Here is a 16,910-nt window from a genome sequence, read left to right as displayed (position 1 = left end):
GGGCACTGTTATAGCAGTTCAAACTAAGACAACACTACCAGCTACAATATATGAGGGTTCAAATTCATCCATATCCTCACCAATTCCTCATTGGGGACTATTTCTTTCTTTAGAGAGTACTTATTGGCTTCATACTGGGACAAAACTCTCAGGTAGGAGGAGTGCTGAAGAGAGATGGTGCTTGGAAAGGAGGTGGATCTTTCAGGATTTGTTGGGAGTAGTCAAGACATCCCAGGATAGGGGATGGCCGGGACTGAGCCTCAGCAGCACCAATGTGTCCATTTCACTTTATAAATAAACAAATGGTGCCCTAGTGCAGTATCAGAATCATAGGAGTTATGATAAGGTCTGAGCCTTAGGATCAGATGGTTAAGGTGCCTGGAACCCCACTCTCAAGAGCTTGGTTTTATCTTGGAGACAGGTTGCCATTTGTAAGCTGGGGAGTCAAAGGAGAAAATCTGTTTCAGGACAGCCACCCTGACTGCTGTGCAGAGCATGTGTTCATGGGGGGCAGCACTCGAAGCATGGGACCAGGGAGCAGCTGGTTCAATAATCTTGATGTGAGACGGTGACAGCTGGAACCAGGGTAAAGGCAGTGGTGACAGTAATGAGAAAGTCATCCCAGAAGATGCAGTGAGGAGATCTATGAGCAAGGTACTTTCACTTAGTTCTTTCACAATTTTTCTCCACAGAAAGATAGTCTAAAAAAAATTCAAAGGTCAGAGTTTCTAATGGAAAATTTCCACAGATGACAAAGGGAAGGCTACTGATCTCCACATGCTCTGAAGCAAGGACTGCCTCCTCTCCCTCCTGGGGTCTGATGGGAAGAGTGAAGGTGGCAGAGGAAGAAAGGACCCAAGCACCAGGAGCACAAAGTATTTAGATGTGCTCCTCCCTTCATCAAGCCAACTTGCCCAAAGTTCATTTCATACCAATTATATGCACTGCTGAGAGAAAAAGAAAGTAAGACGTGTCCCTGGCTTCCAGAACCTTTCTCTCTAGATAAAATCAACAGGAGGGCATATGTGAAAAATAATAAAAGATGGAAATCCCCCCAAGGTAGTAACAGATTATTCCTTGTTAAATAGATAACATTTTACTTCCAAAGGTTTTAAGAAAAAGATATATGTTGACATTGGGCTTAGTGGAAATAGCATTTGGTTGACAAGATACCCATTGTGCTAAAGGAAGAACAATGGGTAACAGAAATGAAAACATATGTTCACACAAAAAACTTTTATATGCATATTCATAGCAATATTAGTCACAATAGCCCCAAACAGGAAACAATCCAAATGTTCATCTATTGATGAATGGATAAACAAAATATGGTCTGTTCATACAATGGAATATTATTTAGCTGTCAAAACCAACAAGGATCATGCTTCAACATGGATAATCCTTGAAAACATGCTAAGTGAAGAAACCAGACACAAAATGCCACATACTGTATGATTTATTTGTATGAAATGTCTAGAAAGGCAAATCCATAGAGACATAAAGCAGATTAGTGGTTGCCAGGGGCTGGGGGAGGGAAAATAGGGAGTAACTACTGATGGGTATAGGGTTTCCTTTTGCCATGATGAAAATATTCTGGAAGTAAATAGAGGTGATGGTCATACAATGCTGAATGTACTGAATTGTACATTTTAAAAGGGTGGATTTCATGTTATGTGAATTTTACCTCAATTTATAAAGAAAAAAAAAGTTTCTGTCATGTCACTAGGGCTGAGAACCAGGTGCTCAGTGGGCCCAGTTCTAAGGGAGAATCCAGCACAGGGGCCAACTAGGAAAAGGCCGTATGTCCTCATAAGGCTTGAGGGATAAACTGAAGCCAGCCAGGTAGAGAAAAGAAGGAAGGCCATTGCAGACAATGGGGATATGTAGGAAAACCTGCCAGCACAAAGCAGTATGGTGGGCTCAGGCCAGGACATGTGGGGCTTTGTAGGCCACAGGCAGAAATTTTTTTAGATTGATGGGAAAATGATCTGATTTACTTTTTAAGAGGCTTCCTCTGGCTGCTTGGTGGAGAACGGGTTGGAGGCAGCCATGCAGTTATTCAGGGCAGAGACGGGTGCACATATCCAAGGCTGTTTAAAAGGCAGAGTTTGCAGGAGTTGGGGCCCCAGCAACTGGGAAATCATTGGTACCATTTACTGAGATAGGGACCATGTAGGGGAGTGGCTGGGTGATTTGGGGGACAAGAATGGACAATTCAGTTTGGACATTGCAATGCCTCTGAAAAAGCCATCAGACAATACAAAACAGGCATTTGAATGTAGGTATCTGGTTTCACAGAAGAAGCAAGGCTGAAGTGGTAAAGGTTGGTGTGATCTGCATGTGGCTATGAATGAGATGGCCCAGGGAGAGAGGTTAGAGTGAGAAGAGAGGACCTGGCAGAAGGTAAGTATGAGTAAAAACACAGAGCAGGAAGACACACAGAGGTTTGGGGAGCAGCAAGTGCTCCAATGAGGCTGGAAGCTGGACCCAGGATGGGTGGGAGGGAGATAATTGGAGATGTTATCCTGGGCTAAGTCCTGCAGGAGCTTGAATGCTGAGCTCAGGAGCTTACACTAGGTCCCAGGAACAATGGGAAGAAGCACCTGAGGGCCTTAACTTAAAACTTTCAGAAGATCCCTCTAGTGTGAAGAGTGGACAGAAGAGCAGGGAAAGGAGAAGTAAGGATCTCAGTTAAGATGCTCCATTTTTTCTCAGTAGTCCTCAGGTGGTCACTCGTGTTGGGGGTATATTTAGTGGGAAGGAAGAGAAAGGGGTGCTTTGAGAAGTCTTGCAGGGGTTGAATTGCCAGGTATTCAATAAATATGTGTTAATCAAGTTTTGTTCAAATTCACAAAACCAGTTAGAGGTAGATCCATAATGCTCTAATTTTTATCTGCCTTGGTTTACCCATGCTGGTGATAAAAGTCTGCAAACAGAGGTTTGACATTTGTATAGAAGTTAATGAAATCAAATGATCTTGTTGAATGGGATGGGATTTGGCTACTGTAATATCCGATTTCACATCCAATAGCACCCTATGGATGTGTGTGTCTGTGTGCAGGGTGGGTGATGTATTTGGTGGTAGTGCCTGTTGAAAATCAGCAAGAGGTCATTTGAACACAATGTTGTTACTTTTAATAAGATATTGTTTTATGCATTTGTGTCCTGTAACTTTTTCTGGAAGGTTTCTTTGACTGCTTCCATCACAGGAAAAGACACAGGGAGGTAATATGTTGGTTTCTGTGGTTTGAGTCTCCCAAGTGCTTCAGGCAGACTTCACTATGTAAGTTAACTAAGGCCCCTCATCTTCACATTTGGGAGGCAAATGTTAAGTCCTATGCCTGCAGAGGTCAAGATACAAAGTGGAAAATGTTGTTTTGGAAATATTACATACATAAGTTATTCCTTGCCAAGTTCTAATGCAAATTTCATATTAATTCTATTGAGCACTAGAAAGAGATTTAAAGGACAGTCTCCTGCATTAGGAAAACATGGAGGTATAAGGTTTTGCCCTGCTTGACTTGGCACACAGGCTTCCAGAAGATGAGCCAGTGTTCTGCATTTAGATTTCCAGAGAAGAGGACTCCTCATGATAATGAGCATTGAAACCAAGTAGTGACCCACTGGAATTTTGTCCCCGTCATCTTTTCCTCCTGTATTGTCATCACTGCCACCATTGCCACTGTCATATCCATTGTATAGTCCTCGGTGTGTTAAGAAAAAAACCTCAAACCCTCAGTGGGAATTTTAACAGAAGTCAAAAAGGATGAGATGATTAGTATCTCATGGGAATTTGTGACACTGGATTACAAGATATTCAGGTCAAAGGGTTCCTTCCAGGGGTGTGTGTAATTTTTGGCACACAGTTGAAACAGGTGTGATGGGGTGGGGGCAGGGTTCCACAGAAACACAGGGATGAAAGTCAACTCTGTCTGTGAAGCTGCAGTTCCTGACCAGTCACACTGGGTTGTCTCTGGGCAACCAGCAGAGGCTGAGTCTACATCCCAGCTCCCTGCTCCTCTTCACCCAGCTAAGCACTCCTGGGACTCTTGCATAGGCCTCCCCACTCTTCTCTCTGCCTCTATGCCCCATCCCAATCCCCTCTCCACTTTCCTCACCTTTTTACTTTTCAATGGCTCTGTCACCTAGAGCAACATTTTCTAAGGCAGATGCTGGATTTTGTACAATAACTCCCCAAGTCTCCTTAAAGAAATGGATTCATGAAATGCCAATCTGATCTTGTCACCCTGCAGCCTCAACCCAGCCCCACTGAAAACTCCTTAGGGTTCCCCGTTGCCTTTGGATAGACTCCAAACTTAACCTGCTCAGTGAGCCCTGCACGACCTCATTCCAGCCAACTCATATTCCATATGTTTTGAGCTTCCTCATTTCTGGGCCCTTGCTGCCACAGGTTCTCTAGATCCCACCCCCACCACCACAACACGCATCTGCACGGTGAACTAATACTTTTCCTTTAATTAGCTCAATCCTGATCATCCAACTGGGAGAGGCCCCACAGTGCCCTGACCACCCCTCTGGAACTGCCTGTATCACATGGAGTTATAATTGTTGCCATCTGTCTCCTTCCCACAAAACACCTGGGACTTGCTTTCCTCCCTGTCCTGAGAACTGGGCCAGGCCCACACACCCATCCCCTCTTTTCATGGAAACTGCTTCCTCTACCACATGTGTACTTTGGACCTAAACCCTTCTCTTTGGCCCCACAGATCACAGCTTCTCGCCACCTCTAATGATGCCAGTAGCCACTCCTGTGGACCACTTTCCCTGTCCCTCACTTTCTGACACTCTGCTGCTTAATGCTTAAAATCCTTTAGTGGCTTCCCTTTGTTCTCAGGATCAAATCTTTGCTCATTAGCATGGCATTCAAGGTTCTGCCTGACCTTTCCTTACTATAAAATCCAACAGAGGAAAAAATAAGAACTCTGTGGAGAAGCAAAGGAGGCTGAGGGATAATTTGCTTAAAATTTAAAAAATATGAAAGGGATATTGTTTTAGAATCTATTTCAGGGCTTCTGTTTACATATGAGGTGTGTTCCAAAAATTCCTATGTTACAGGGCCATGGGTGGGCTGAATATTGCTGGTACAGGCAGTGAGTCCTACACTTGTAAATTTCACTGGAAATATTTCTTTCTTTTTTTGTTTTTTTTTACATTTGGGGATGGGTAAAGTTACCAACTTTCTATTTTGCAAAGTAAGCACATTAAACAAAACACTACCATGTTTTCATGAAATAAAGGACTTTTGTACACTAAAAAAGCCTGTGACTTCAGAATAAAGGTCAATAGTCAAGCTTTACGGGTGAAGACTTTCCACAACAACCTCATTTTTCTTATTTCGCCTGGGACTGGTAAAGACCTGCTGATGTCTGATGTTAGGCATTTGGGGAACTGTTGTAGCCCTTGGTGCTCCCCCTCCCCTCGGATGGCTGTTCAAATTCCCCTTGATATGTACAGAGTCTTTGTTTCTTAATTGGCCTGCAGAGTGGGGAGCAGCAGTGGGAGGTGGAAGTGTTGCTCCCTTTCCCACCCCTACCATGCAGGGGCCCACAAACTAGTTTGATTAACAGGGATTAGGGCCCAAGGTTGTAGGAGGAGAGAGGAAGCAAATGGATGGGCCTTTGAAGACAGGAACACAAGCTGAGCTGCCTTGGGTCTCAGGACCCTTTGTCGCTGCCTCTGCCCTAACATGAACTCCCTCTCCACTCTGGTGCCTCTAGGATCAAATGAGAGGGGAGGTCAGTAGGAAATGTCACTCCTGACAGGAACAGTAGTGGGAATGGAGGCAAGGCTTTTCCAATGCCCTGGTGAGCAGATGCCACTATGTGGGGTTGATTTTGGACATGAGTGGAGAAGGTCCTCTTGGGGAACTTTGCAAGGAGGGGTCTGTGGCACTTGGGAGCAAGAAAGGAACTCTGCACTATTGATAGTGAGATAATAGCTGTTTTGGAATTTAGAACACTTCTTCCCAAGGCTATGGTGTATAATGAGGATGCGGGACAGAAGTTGGGGCAATGGTGGAATGCCAGGCTAGCCTTCAGAAGTCTACTTAACTTGCTTTAGTGGAAGTCCTCCCAGCTTCATCTGTGTCTCTCATAGTCCCATACTTCTCTGCCAGTGTCAGAGCTGAGGAAAGCAGAGCTTCTTAAGAAAGGAGCTTGTAAGGTCAAATGATTTTACAATTGGTAACAGGATATGAGAAGTTCAGGAAGGTGTAAGGAGTAGCAAAAGGGTGGAGAAAAGGCAGGCTGGGCCAGGAGTCACGCCCAGCTCCCATATGCAGGGGCGGTGGGGAGTGTATGTGTGTGTGTCTGGGGGAGACACAGAATCACAGTTTCTAAGTGTAAAATTTCCTGTTTGTAAATCCACTTCATGTTCAATTTCAATTCAGCCAGATAGCCACTACCTGACTGAGAAGATTACCTAGTTTTAGTCTGGTCCTCAGCCTGAAGGCTTGGGGCCTAGGTGTCAAAAGCCCTTTCAAACTCACACTAACCTAATTTATATGAGACTGAGAGACTAGCCAGGTGATTCATGTTACATAAGGAAAGTTGCGTGGTAGGATAACTGAGCTCAGACATTTGCAATATTTTGATCAATTACATCGTTTTTTGTTTTTTTTTTTTTTGAGTGGTGTCTTTTGGCACATGGTAAACATTACCCTTTTCTGTTGATTCTTATTCCTGTGTCATCCTGTGTTCTGGTGGGGCATACTCCACATGTTAATATTCATCCTTGCCAGGGTTCAAGCTGCTAGAATAGAGGCCAGCAAACTTCCTCTGTAAAGGGATAGGTAATAACTATTTTAGGCTCCATGATCTCTGTCACAACAACTCAACTCTGCCATGGTAGCACAGAAATAGCCATCACAATACAGAAATTAATGGGTGTGGCTGTGTGCCCACAAACTTCATGGACCCTGACATTTGAATTTCCTGTAACTTGTCCATGTCACAAAATAATCTTTTGATTTTTTCAACCATTTAAAAATATAAAAACCACTCTTAGTTTGTAGGCCATACAAACAGGTAAGTGCTGGATTTGGCCAGCAGGCCATAGTGTGCCAACTACCTCTGAGTTAGAAGATAGTTTTAATGTATATTACACCATGGCCAGTATTCTGTTAGGAATCTCCTTTTTGCTCCTTTTCCCTCACTAATCATTGCGGCCATGCATGAAGTTGTGAGGAATAAAAAAATAAGGGTAAAATGCCTGGAATATGCCATGTATATATTTAGGTTATTTTCAGTAACTATTAGCTATTTCTGTTAATTCTCAGGCTAATGTCACAGAATAAGTAAGCACTTCCCTGAAAATCCAAACAGCCAGTTTACGCCTTATAGGCTTTTTTTCCCCCCAGCCCCAGGATTCAGAGCAATGGATGGAAGTCACAGGCTCCATCCATTTCAAGGGGACCCTTGTGCCTCACTACGGCTCAGAGGGTGGAGGGAGGTACTGTTTGGGGTATCTCTGAAGGGGTAGGCTCGGTGGAGGGGCACAGGAAGCCTGCAAAGGGACACTGTGGGGAAATGGTAGTAGCTGCCCTTTAAGGAGAATGTGGCCCAGCGCAGCCCATGTCGAATAATGGTAGGGATAGGCTCAACGGAGGACCCCGCTCTGCGATTCAAAGCCTTTGGAGAACTGACCCAGTGTCTCGCCCCTCCCATCCTCCGCGGCACTCCAGCTTAAGCCACTCCCCCTCTGCCCCCTGAGCTGCCCAGGCACCCCGCCTCGGGCTCGTTTCCTCCAGGCGTGTGGCTGTTTGTTAACTGCAGCCAGCCACGAAAACGTCCCTTTTCTTTAATCTCTGGACGGGGTTCCACTACAGCTTCCTGCAGGGATTGGAAAGTGGGCGGGCAGGCAGTCGTTCTGAATCAAGCTCAGCCACGGCCACTGAGGCAAGAGCGCGGGTGTCGTTCTGGAGCCACAGCTGGAGGGGCCTCTAGGGAAGAGCCTTTTACCCTGATAACATCAAGGTCATAAGGAAAAGAGTTCTGTCCAAGAGTCACACAGCTGGCAGACCGCAGCTGGCATCTGCGCAGTCCTGGGTCCTGCTACGGCCCAGGAGTCTGGCGCACTGGGTGGAAATCACCGCACACTCTCGCCTCCTGTGCCTCTAGCTTCTCCGTCACTGTTGACTCACTGCTCCGGACGGGCACGGTCCACCTCTGAGACTTCTACCTCAAGGACCCGGGTGGGAAGGGGTCCTGCGGGCCGCGCGCTGCTGCGGCTGGCACCAGACCCAACCAAGACAGCCCCACCCGCTGGACGTCCTCGGGCCCCGCCCCCCGCGCACCAGCCCCGCCCCCGAGACTGCAGGGACATCCAACCCCTTCCGCCTCTGTTGCGAACCTACCGCACCTCACCTTACCCTCTCTCCAGGCGCGACTCCCGGCGCCGGCACTCAAGGGTACCCCTTTCCGCCCTTCCGGGACTCGCGGCTCAGGCCGGCTCGGGGCGGGTCCTACAGGGGAGGCAGGGCTCCTCCTTCTGATGCTCCTCCTCTTTCCCTACTCTATGCAGACCTACTCTTGGGGCGCTCTTGAGCAAACTGTGCTCCTCTCGGTCTGCTGTGTCCGTTCCCAGCAATGGTGGTCAGGCGCTCCGCGTTCCTCTTCTACCTAGCTTTTTCGTTGGCCATTCTGGTCCAGAGAGGTAAGGCGAGCGGGGTGCGCGCAGGGAACCCCTACCCCCGGGGGCACGCGAGGCGGGGGCTTGGTGCACTGGCGGCCCCGTGGTGCGCATGAGCGGCGCGGTGCCTGCCCTACGGGCCTGCACCGTGACAGTTGGCGGGCGGTGGGGCTGGGGTGCAAGCCCCGGGCCCGCGGGACGCTGACCCTGCTGGGGTCCACCTGGCCAGAGAAGCAGGCCCGGGACCCCTCTGGGTGCTGGGCGGAAACAGCGGGATAGTACTCTTAAAATCCTGAAAAAGTGTCACCACCGGTGACAACAGCTGCCCCCAGGGGATTGCTTTTGGGAAACCTTTAAGCGAGCACTCATTGCCTTCAGCGGGGCTTTCCAAAATATGTTTCTAGGCCACCGGAGACAGCAGCACCTGGCGAGCTTCCTGGGCGCATTCTACCCCCTTTGTCAGGATCTCTGCAGGGACGGCGACGTTTAGGTCTATCCAGCTCCCAAGGTGCTGGTGACGGGCCTAGTTTTTGAGCCACTGGTGATATTTTGCCAAGGATGAGGAGAGAAAAACTCTGACCGATCAAGGGAGCAAGTTTCTTAGATCCTGGCTACTTAAGGTGTGGTCCAGGGCCCACAGAGCATTACCTGTAACTTGTTAGAAGTGCAGCATCTCGGCTTGGCCCCTGACCTACTGAGTCAGAATCTTCATTTTAACTGGATCCCCAGATAATTAGTATTCAAGTTTGAGAAGCATCTTCTTAGAATAAATGCAGTCTGTGGTTAAAAATAGGGTTTCCCACAGTGCACTGGCAGAATCTTCTTACAGTTATTTATATCTTCACATAAAAAAAAGAGGGTTTAAGGAAAACACTGCAATTGGGCACAGCCTTGTGCTCTGAACTTCCTGACAACTAAGGCAAATTCAGCTAATGAAAAACGAATAAGCTCAGCAAAAATAAAACTTTGTCCTAGTACTGACTTCTAGTGAGATTTATGTTACATATAAGGAGCACTATAAAACGGTAGACAGTGCTAGCCAAGGCAGTTTTGCAAAAGATGCAGACATGTTCCTCATGTGGGCAACCATCCTGGAGTTGGTATAACATTCTACAAAGGTGCCAGGCTCTGTTCTAGACACTGGTGGTGCAGCAGTGAACAGAACTGAGACTGTTCGTGGAGCTGATATCCTGTGGGGGGGGTGAAAACAAGTATAAACATGGCAATTTACATAGTATTTATTAGTGCTATGAAGAAAGATAAAACAAGTTACAAGGTTATGAAATTTTGTTTTATTTTTCCTTTTGAGGTTAAAATTTTAATTTTATGTATGATGCATTTGTGGGGAAAAGTATAATCATTCAAATGACTTGTATCTAATGATGTAGGAAATTTGAATGTGGAAGCACAAAAGTGTTAGAAAAATGATACTTCTTTCAAAGTTATCTTCTGAAAGTCTTCAACATGGTATGTACATTGAGAAGGTGAAGTATATAAATGATTAAGTCTCAGTTTTTCACCATCATGCATTACACTAGGTGATTTAGAAGGCGGTGGAAGAAACTACGAGCTGATGAAACCATTTTATAGATGTGTAAATGGAGGCACAGAGAGGTGAAGTAACTTGCCTCAGGTGGCAAAGCTAAGATTTGATCCCGGGCTTGTCTGATTCCACAGTCCTTGCTTTCAAGCACTAAACATATATATGCCCTTACTCCTGAAGGCTGTCCCCCTTCTACTGCTTACTGGCTGAATGGCCTTGGGCAAGTTCTCTGAACCTTGGTCACTTTGCTCATGTGTATAATGCTCACAACTCACAAAGGTTTCTGGAGGGGACCAGTCATGTGTCACTCTCAGATCTGCAGCCCTATCACCTTCTACCAACTCCTGAGCACTTGCTGTGTGTCAAGTATTTCACATTTATTGTTTTTAATTGCCTCAACAATTTTACTGGCTAGGTATTATCCTCACCTTCCAGTTGAGGGGCGCCTGGTCAAAATAGCTTGAAAGTGAGAGCACCAGCATTCCATCCAGATAAGGCTGCCACCCAGTGGCCTTTTTTTATTTTAATTAAGAAAACTGAACCAGAAGAAGCTTTTGCTTAGTGTACCACTTGAGCACAGCTCCAGGCAGGTTAACTTTGGAGTTGGCGAGACCGAAAAATGACAGTGGAGCATTGAAGAGGGAATTCATACCAAGTTTATTCTCACAGTGGCATATGAGACAGCAGTAACACATCTGCACCCCCTGAACAACATGGGCACATATGTAGAGCGTTGTTAAACAAAAGTGGAATAGGGCCAACAGGAATTGTGAGATAGCATAGCAGCTGCACACTAAGATACTTTCTCATTTAAGGATGATTTGGGTAAATACCTGCGCATTGTGGTGGGGATCCTGGCTACAGTCATCCTGACATGACACTCCAACCCTCCAGGATTCTTGCCTCACAATCTATCTGACAGGGTTCTTCCACATGGGGCCCTGTGCAAGAAGACTGTTGCACTGCATCCAAATCCCACAGCAGCAATATAAGCTGCAACAACAGAAAATACCAACTACAATGCATAGAGCTGTAATTAAGGCTGTATGCCATCCAGAGGCTAGGGAGGCCCACCAGGCCCCCAGAGGGTCATGGGTGAGTTTGGTTATATTCACCATATCATATTGTAACTTGTAAAGCAAGGGATATATTGTGTTGGACATTAGGGATATACACACAGTGTTCTGTGCGGAGCAAAGCACATACCCCTCCCTGTGAAGCAGTTAATACATCTAGTGCTATTCTATTTTGCAGCAGTCTGTTGTGCAGATGCCTGACCTCCTCATTGATAAGGGACAGGTTGCAATGAGTCATATTAAAGGCCTATGCTGTATGCTTGGCCAAGGTGGTTACCTCCGCCTCTGTGACTATGCTTGCACCTTGGGGGAGAATATGGCTAATGAATAGAACCACCAAGTATCTCTTTTTACCTGGTGCCTAGCATTAAATGCTTCCCAGTTAGTAGGCACTTGCTTCAGGGTAGATAAAATGTGACCTGGAACATATGATCATCCCCATGTGCAGCGTCCTGTCCAATTATAGGGTAAATAGGGCCATCTATGGATCCTGCACACCCATAGGATCCCCCAAGGATTGGGAAGGCACCCACATGGGCAGTGCCTTGTCTTCCCCAGTGAACCATACTGGAGACAACATGAGTTTTGTGGCACAAGGGTATGGGTAACCACCTGACTGCCATCAGGGGTTCGGGCATGGTGCCATTTTGGCATTCTAGACAGAGGGTAGTGGGGTGTGCTAACTCTATCACCACCATTAGCCAGCCTAACTCATCCCAGAGTGAGTACCCTAACAAGGGCCTAGGACAATTTATTTGGCTGTGTACCACGCCCTTCAGTCCATGTGTTGTTCCATGAGGAGGTGGGGTCAGCATCAGTCCAATGGCACAGCCACTGCCATGCAGAGTTGTTGGCAGGTTGCACTCTCCACAGTAAGCCAGTGGCAGTGCTGCTTGGCATCACTGTGCAGACCAAGCATGCCAAAGCATTTGCTGCATCAGTGAAGGTGTATGCCCAGTCCATGTATACATTGCAATAGACCAACCTTAAAGGTTATAGAAAACATGTTTTAGTGGTACTAACAAGGGTAGGTCCTGCCTGTCTGGTAGGATGCATGCTAGAGAGGAATCTTGAGATAACACAATAGCAGGTATAGGGTCCCTCACTAGTTTTATATAATATACCTTTACTCTCCTCCCCAGGGGAGTTACTGTTGGGTCAATATGTAAGGCCATTGGAGGGCCACGCATTGGCCATAATGAAAGAACAAAATTGCTCTGCAAGACACTCATGGTCTCTGCACCCTTCAGCTATACCACCGTGACCTGAGGGGAAGCCACATAGCTATTACCCAAGGTATACACATCAAGTTGGCTTGAATACCTTGGCCCAATGGGGCCACTAATGCTAAATATTGTTGATCCATGTGGCAAAATTCCCAAGTCCAGGTCCATTGTCGTGTCACCTGGATTCAAGGCTGTTGGTGCAAGCAAGAGAATGTTATTCTGTCTTCCAAAACCAGGCTTCCACCATATCACCTTTGGTGTGTACTTGCAGTTGCATGGGGGGGTCATGGCTAGTTAGAGCAGAGAGTCAGTGGGGGAGAGTGCCCCTTTCCTTGGCTGCTCATTGAGGATGCATAACACAGTCCATAACTGCAAGGCCCACCCCTTCAGAGAGCCGGTCTCCACCGTAAGTCCCTTTTTTAATAGACTGTTATACCTTCCAATGATGCTGCCCCCCTGTGGCTTATATGGGATGTGAAACTTCCATTGGATGTCCAGATCCAGGCCTGTAACCCCTGCGCAGTAAAATGAGTTCCTTGGTTGCTCTCTATAATTCGTGGGTGGCCATAGGTGGCAAACAATTTTTTTAAGTGCTTCTTGGTGGTCTTCTGATCAGCATGCCTGGCGGGGAACGCCACCAACAAACCTGTTGCTGTATCCACACACATCAAAGCATATTGGAAACCTTCCAAAATTGGCAAGGGACCAATGTAATCCACTTGCCATCTTACCAGTGGCAATGCACTCTGGGCTATGTGACCTCCTTCTCAGGGTACCTGCCATAGTTGGCACTTGGAGCAGACTACACACTTTTGGCATGCCTGTACCACTGCATCAAAGGTCAGGGGCAATCCACATTGTTTCACCATCATTCACATAGGGCGCTGACCTTCATGAAGGAGTCGCTTATGGAGCCAGGTGGCCATGTCTGAATCAGGAGTTTCTTCTAGCCACTGTACCCAAGCAAGGGTATCTGCCTCATCATTTCCAGGTGAGGTCAATGGGGCATGTCCAATAACATGGTACTGGATTACCTGTTTCTGTTGCTCTAATGTCCATAGGTTTTACCATATGGTTTGGCCCCACAAGGGCCTATGAGCCACCATCCATCAAGATTCTAGTCATGTGGGCAACCAGAGAGTCAACCCACAATACACAGCCCAGCTGTTGGTGCAGATGACAAGAGGGGAGGACTCTTTGGTAACCAGCATCCACATAGCTCATAACTCTGCCAGTTGACTACTCTGTCCTATTCCATGTTCCATCCATACGGTTTCTGTCGTAGGATGGAAAGCCAACAGTTTTCCATGTGGTGGGTTGTCCTTGGCTCAACCCATTTGTATAGCTTGCATCCTCTGGTATTGGGGGTCAGCATCTTTACAGGGGCTCACAAGGGCAATCAGCTCAGGCATTGATACTTCAGTCTCCTGTGTCCCAAGGTATTCTATGGGTCCCAGGATGGGTTGCAGCTCCCCACTTAGGGGACTTGAGGACAGGATACTTTGCTGTTGCAAATACTCACCCTACTTTGCTAGTATGGGCATTTGTGCCACTCCACTCTTGGGATTTTGCATCCAGTCATGCACCCAGCCTACTATTGGATATATTGTGGTCACCTTTATGGTGGCAATACCTGAAATAGGCTCTGAAGCTACCAAGGCATGATAGGTGGCAGCTAGCTTTTCAATTAGGGAATAATGAATCTCCACTCCCAAAGTTGCAACCAAAACCCAATAGGTTGTTGGATCTGTTCTTGCTGTTGCCATAGGCCCCAACTATACCCATTGGGGGTGACATGGACATCCAACTCACAAGATCATGTTGGATCCAAAACACTCAAGGCCCGTACTGTTTTTGCAGCCCATTTAGCTGCAGCAAAAGCCATTTCATGCTCATGTTCCCAGTCCCACCTGACTCCTTTCCATACCAAGGAGTACAAAGGTTTCACAATTTGTGCAAAATGTGGAATAAACACTCTCCAATAGCCCAACACACCCAAGAATTCCAGGAGCTATTCGAACGTTGTTGGGGTTGGAAATGCCTGTACTTTATCAATTACTGCCTTGGGCACTACCTTTGTCTTACCTGACCAGAAACCCCTAAGAACTTGACAGATAAATCAGGTCCTTGTATCTTGTTCATGTTTACTGCCTATCCTCACTGCTGCAAGTGGCTTCAGCAAGGCAGGCGCAGCAGTTTCTCAATCTGTAAGAGAGTCAGAAGTCAGCATGATATCATCACCGTTTGGGGCTATTGCCACATGGCTAAATCCTGCACCACAATCCATGGTACAGATATCCCTGTGGTGGTTTTCCCAGTTGAAGGCAAACTGATCTTGACAGTGAGCTGCTATGCCTATGGAGGAAAAGGCATGAGCCAAATCAAGAAAATGATAGTTTCCCAGCAGCTCATGGTTCAAGTTATCTATTAAATCAGCTACTGAGGGCACAGCAGCATGTAATAGTGGTATTACCTTATTTAATTCCTGGTTATCTACTGTCATCCTCCAGGTGCCATTTGGTTTCTTCACAGGGCACACAGGGGAGTTATAAGGACTATGTGCTGGATGAACTATCTGGACCTTTTCCAGTTCCTTGATAGTATCCCCTATCTCCTGATGACCTCCAGGGAGATGGTATTGCTTGTTATTGGTTACTCGCCATGGTTCTGGCAAAACTAATGGAGGATACTTGGCATGACCCCTAACAACAACCTTCACAACCTGAACACAAAGGTGGAATTCCCTGGCAGTAGTAGTGAGCCACCATATATTCCTTTGGTGGCAGGCACCCTATCCCCAAGGTAAGGGACACCTGCTTCATCTGTATGGCAGTACCACCATACCCTTTTATGACAACACCTGTGCTGGGAAAGTGATCGAGGTTTCCATGCAAAAGGGAACATTTCACTCCAGTACCCACTAAGGCCAGTACCTGTTGTACATTGTTGGGGAAATTTACAACAGGTACAAGCTCTACATGTGGCCTCTGGTCCTTACCTGGGCTTGCTAGGCGGGTCCCTTGGCCTTGTCCTCAGTCAAACTGGAAAGCCCTATCCCTGTCATCAGGGGATCCTCAGCCTTGCTGGATGACTTCCGCAAGTAATCTTGAAATAGATTCACAGCCTGCACTCTGGGTGCAAATCACTGCTTGTTACCTGCTCTGGGTTTCCCTTCTTTTGTAATGAGTGAAACTGTTGTTCTGGTTTTAACTGTTGCCACAGCTCCAAGAACACCTTGGTAGCCTTTCCATCTCATTTCTCCCTATCAGCTCCTGCCTGCAGGAGATCAACCCACATCTGGGTCCTAGTGACCTTAATGGGACCCTTTGTTCCCTTTACAGGCCCTACTGCCCACACTCCCTTCCTGTTATGGACAGCTTCTGCCTCCCCTAGGTAACCTATGGTTCTAGTCACCACATTGATGGCATGGCCTACATAAGGGGCAAGAATAGCTACTAAGGATCTGAATAACTGCAATGGCACAGTTTGTAGGACTAAATCCCTCATTCCCACTGTGAACTCTTCTTTGCTGGGCCATGAGTATTCAAATTTTAAATTACATTCCTCATTCCCAGTTCTTGCAATATCTGCTGTAACTCAGTATATGATTGCCACCTACTGGTCGTAGATGGCAAATCCCCTGGGTTTGGCCGTGTAATGCAAGTGGCCGCCATGATCTAATCTAACAGGGCATGATTACCTGGAGTCTGATGTGCATTCTGCAACCCCTGCCTCAGTGCTGGGTGCGTGGTAGTGGACGTAAGCTTAACCATTTCCTGGCCAGAAAGCAAAATGCCATCCACCCTACATCCTACAATCTGAGCAATCAAGTGGCTAAAGATTCTGGTGCCTTTTGCCAGAATTGCCTCCCCAAGTCCACCCGCTCCACTTGTGAAAACTGACACATAGTGGAGTACTCTGTTACTTGTAGAGGAGGCTGGGCTTGCCCCTGCAGCATCGGGGGGTGGCACTCAGTCTTGATCGTCTGCCTTACCACTGGTCATGCCTGAAATGGGTGGGGTCTAACCTTTCCTATTATCCTCATCCTCCAGGGAGTCTACAACCTGTACCTCTGATCCCATCATGGAACTGGTCCTGATCCAGGCCCTCTGGGCAGACACTTCCACCTCCAGTAGCTTCCATGTTTTCTCCCAGGCAGCCCTCATTTCCTGCTCCCAGCATAGGTTCTTCTTCATCTCTCAGACCTGTGTCTCCAATACAAGCGATTCCCAGACTGCTTTATGCAGAATGGTGAGAACCAGCCCACAGCACCGGCTGCTACCTGGGCATTCTCCTTCTCTAGAGAGCCCCCTATCTTCAGCAGGGCCTCCTCTATCGCCTTAGGAGTCACTTCTACCCCCTCCCAATCCTGCAGGGGCACCCAAGCCTCCAACACGGTCTCCTCCACGAACCACA

The 16,910-nt window shown here is 47.0% G+C and overlaps 2 protein-coding genes across 4 annotated transcripts in view; one reads left to right on the top strand and one right to left on the bottom strand.

Annotated features, from left to right (window-relative positions):
* The window catches only part of HMGB3 (high mobility group box 3), a 61,405-nt gene extending 52,949 nt beyond the window's left edge, over window positions 1-8,456 (bottom strand). Inside the window, exon 1 of the mRNA XM_090264681.1 lies at window positions 8,390-8,456. The gene's annotated coding sequence lies outside the window, so the exon portion shown is untranslated. The remainder of the gene's footprint in view (window positions 1-8,389) is intronic.
* Window positions 8,401-16,910, top strand: part of CD99L2 (CD99 molecule like 2) — a 202,361-nt gene continuing 193,851 nt past the window's right edge. The window contains exons 1-2 of one of the 3 annotated variants that reach the window (XM_090264683.1): window positions 8,401-8,428; window positions 8,542-8,673. In XM_090264683.1, coding sequence (XP_090120809.1) covers window positions 8,607-8,673 — 67 coding nt within the window. In that variant the 5' untranslated portion in view covers window positions 8,401-8,428; window positions 8,542-8,606. The remainder of the gene's footprint in view (window positions 8,429-8,541; window positions 8,674-16,910) is intronic. The other 2 variants (XM_090264685.1, XM_090264684.1) reach the window with 2 other exon arrangements.

This window comes from Furipterus horrens, unplaced genomic scaffold (assembly GCF_987537825.1).
Source record: "Furipterus horrens unplaced genomic scaffold, mFurHor1.1.pri manual_scaffold_17, whole genome shotgun sequence".
Taxonomy (NCBI): domain Eukaryota; kingdom Metazoa; phylum Chordata; class Mammalia; order Chiroptera; family Furipteridae; genus Furipterus; species Furipterus horrens.
This window is presented reverse-complemented; position numbering and strand designations above follow the sequence as displayed.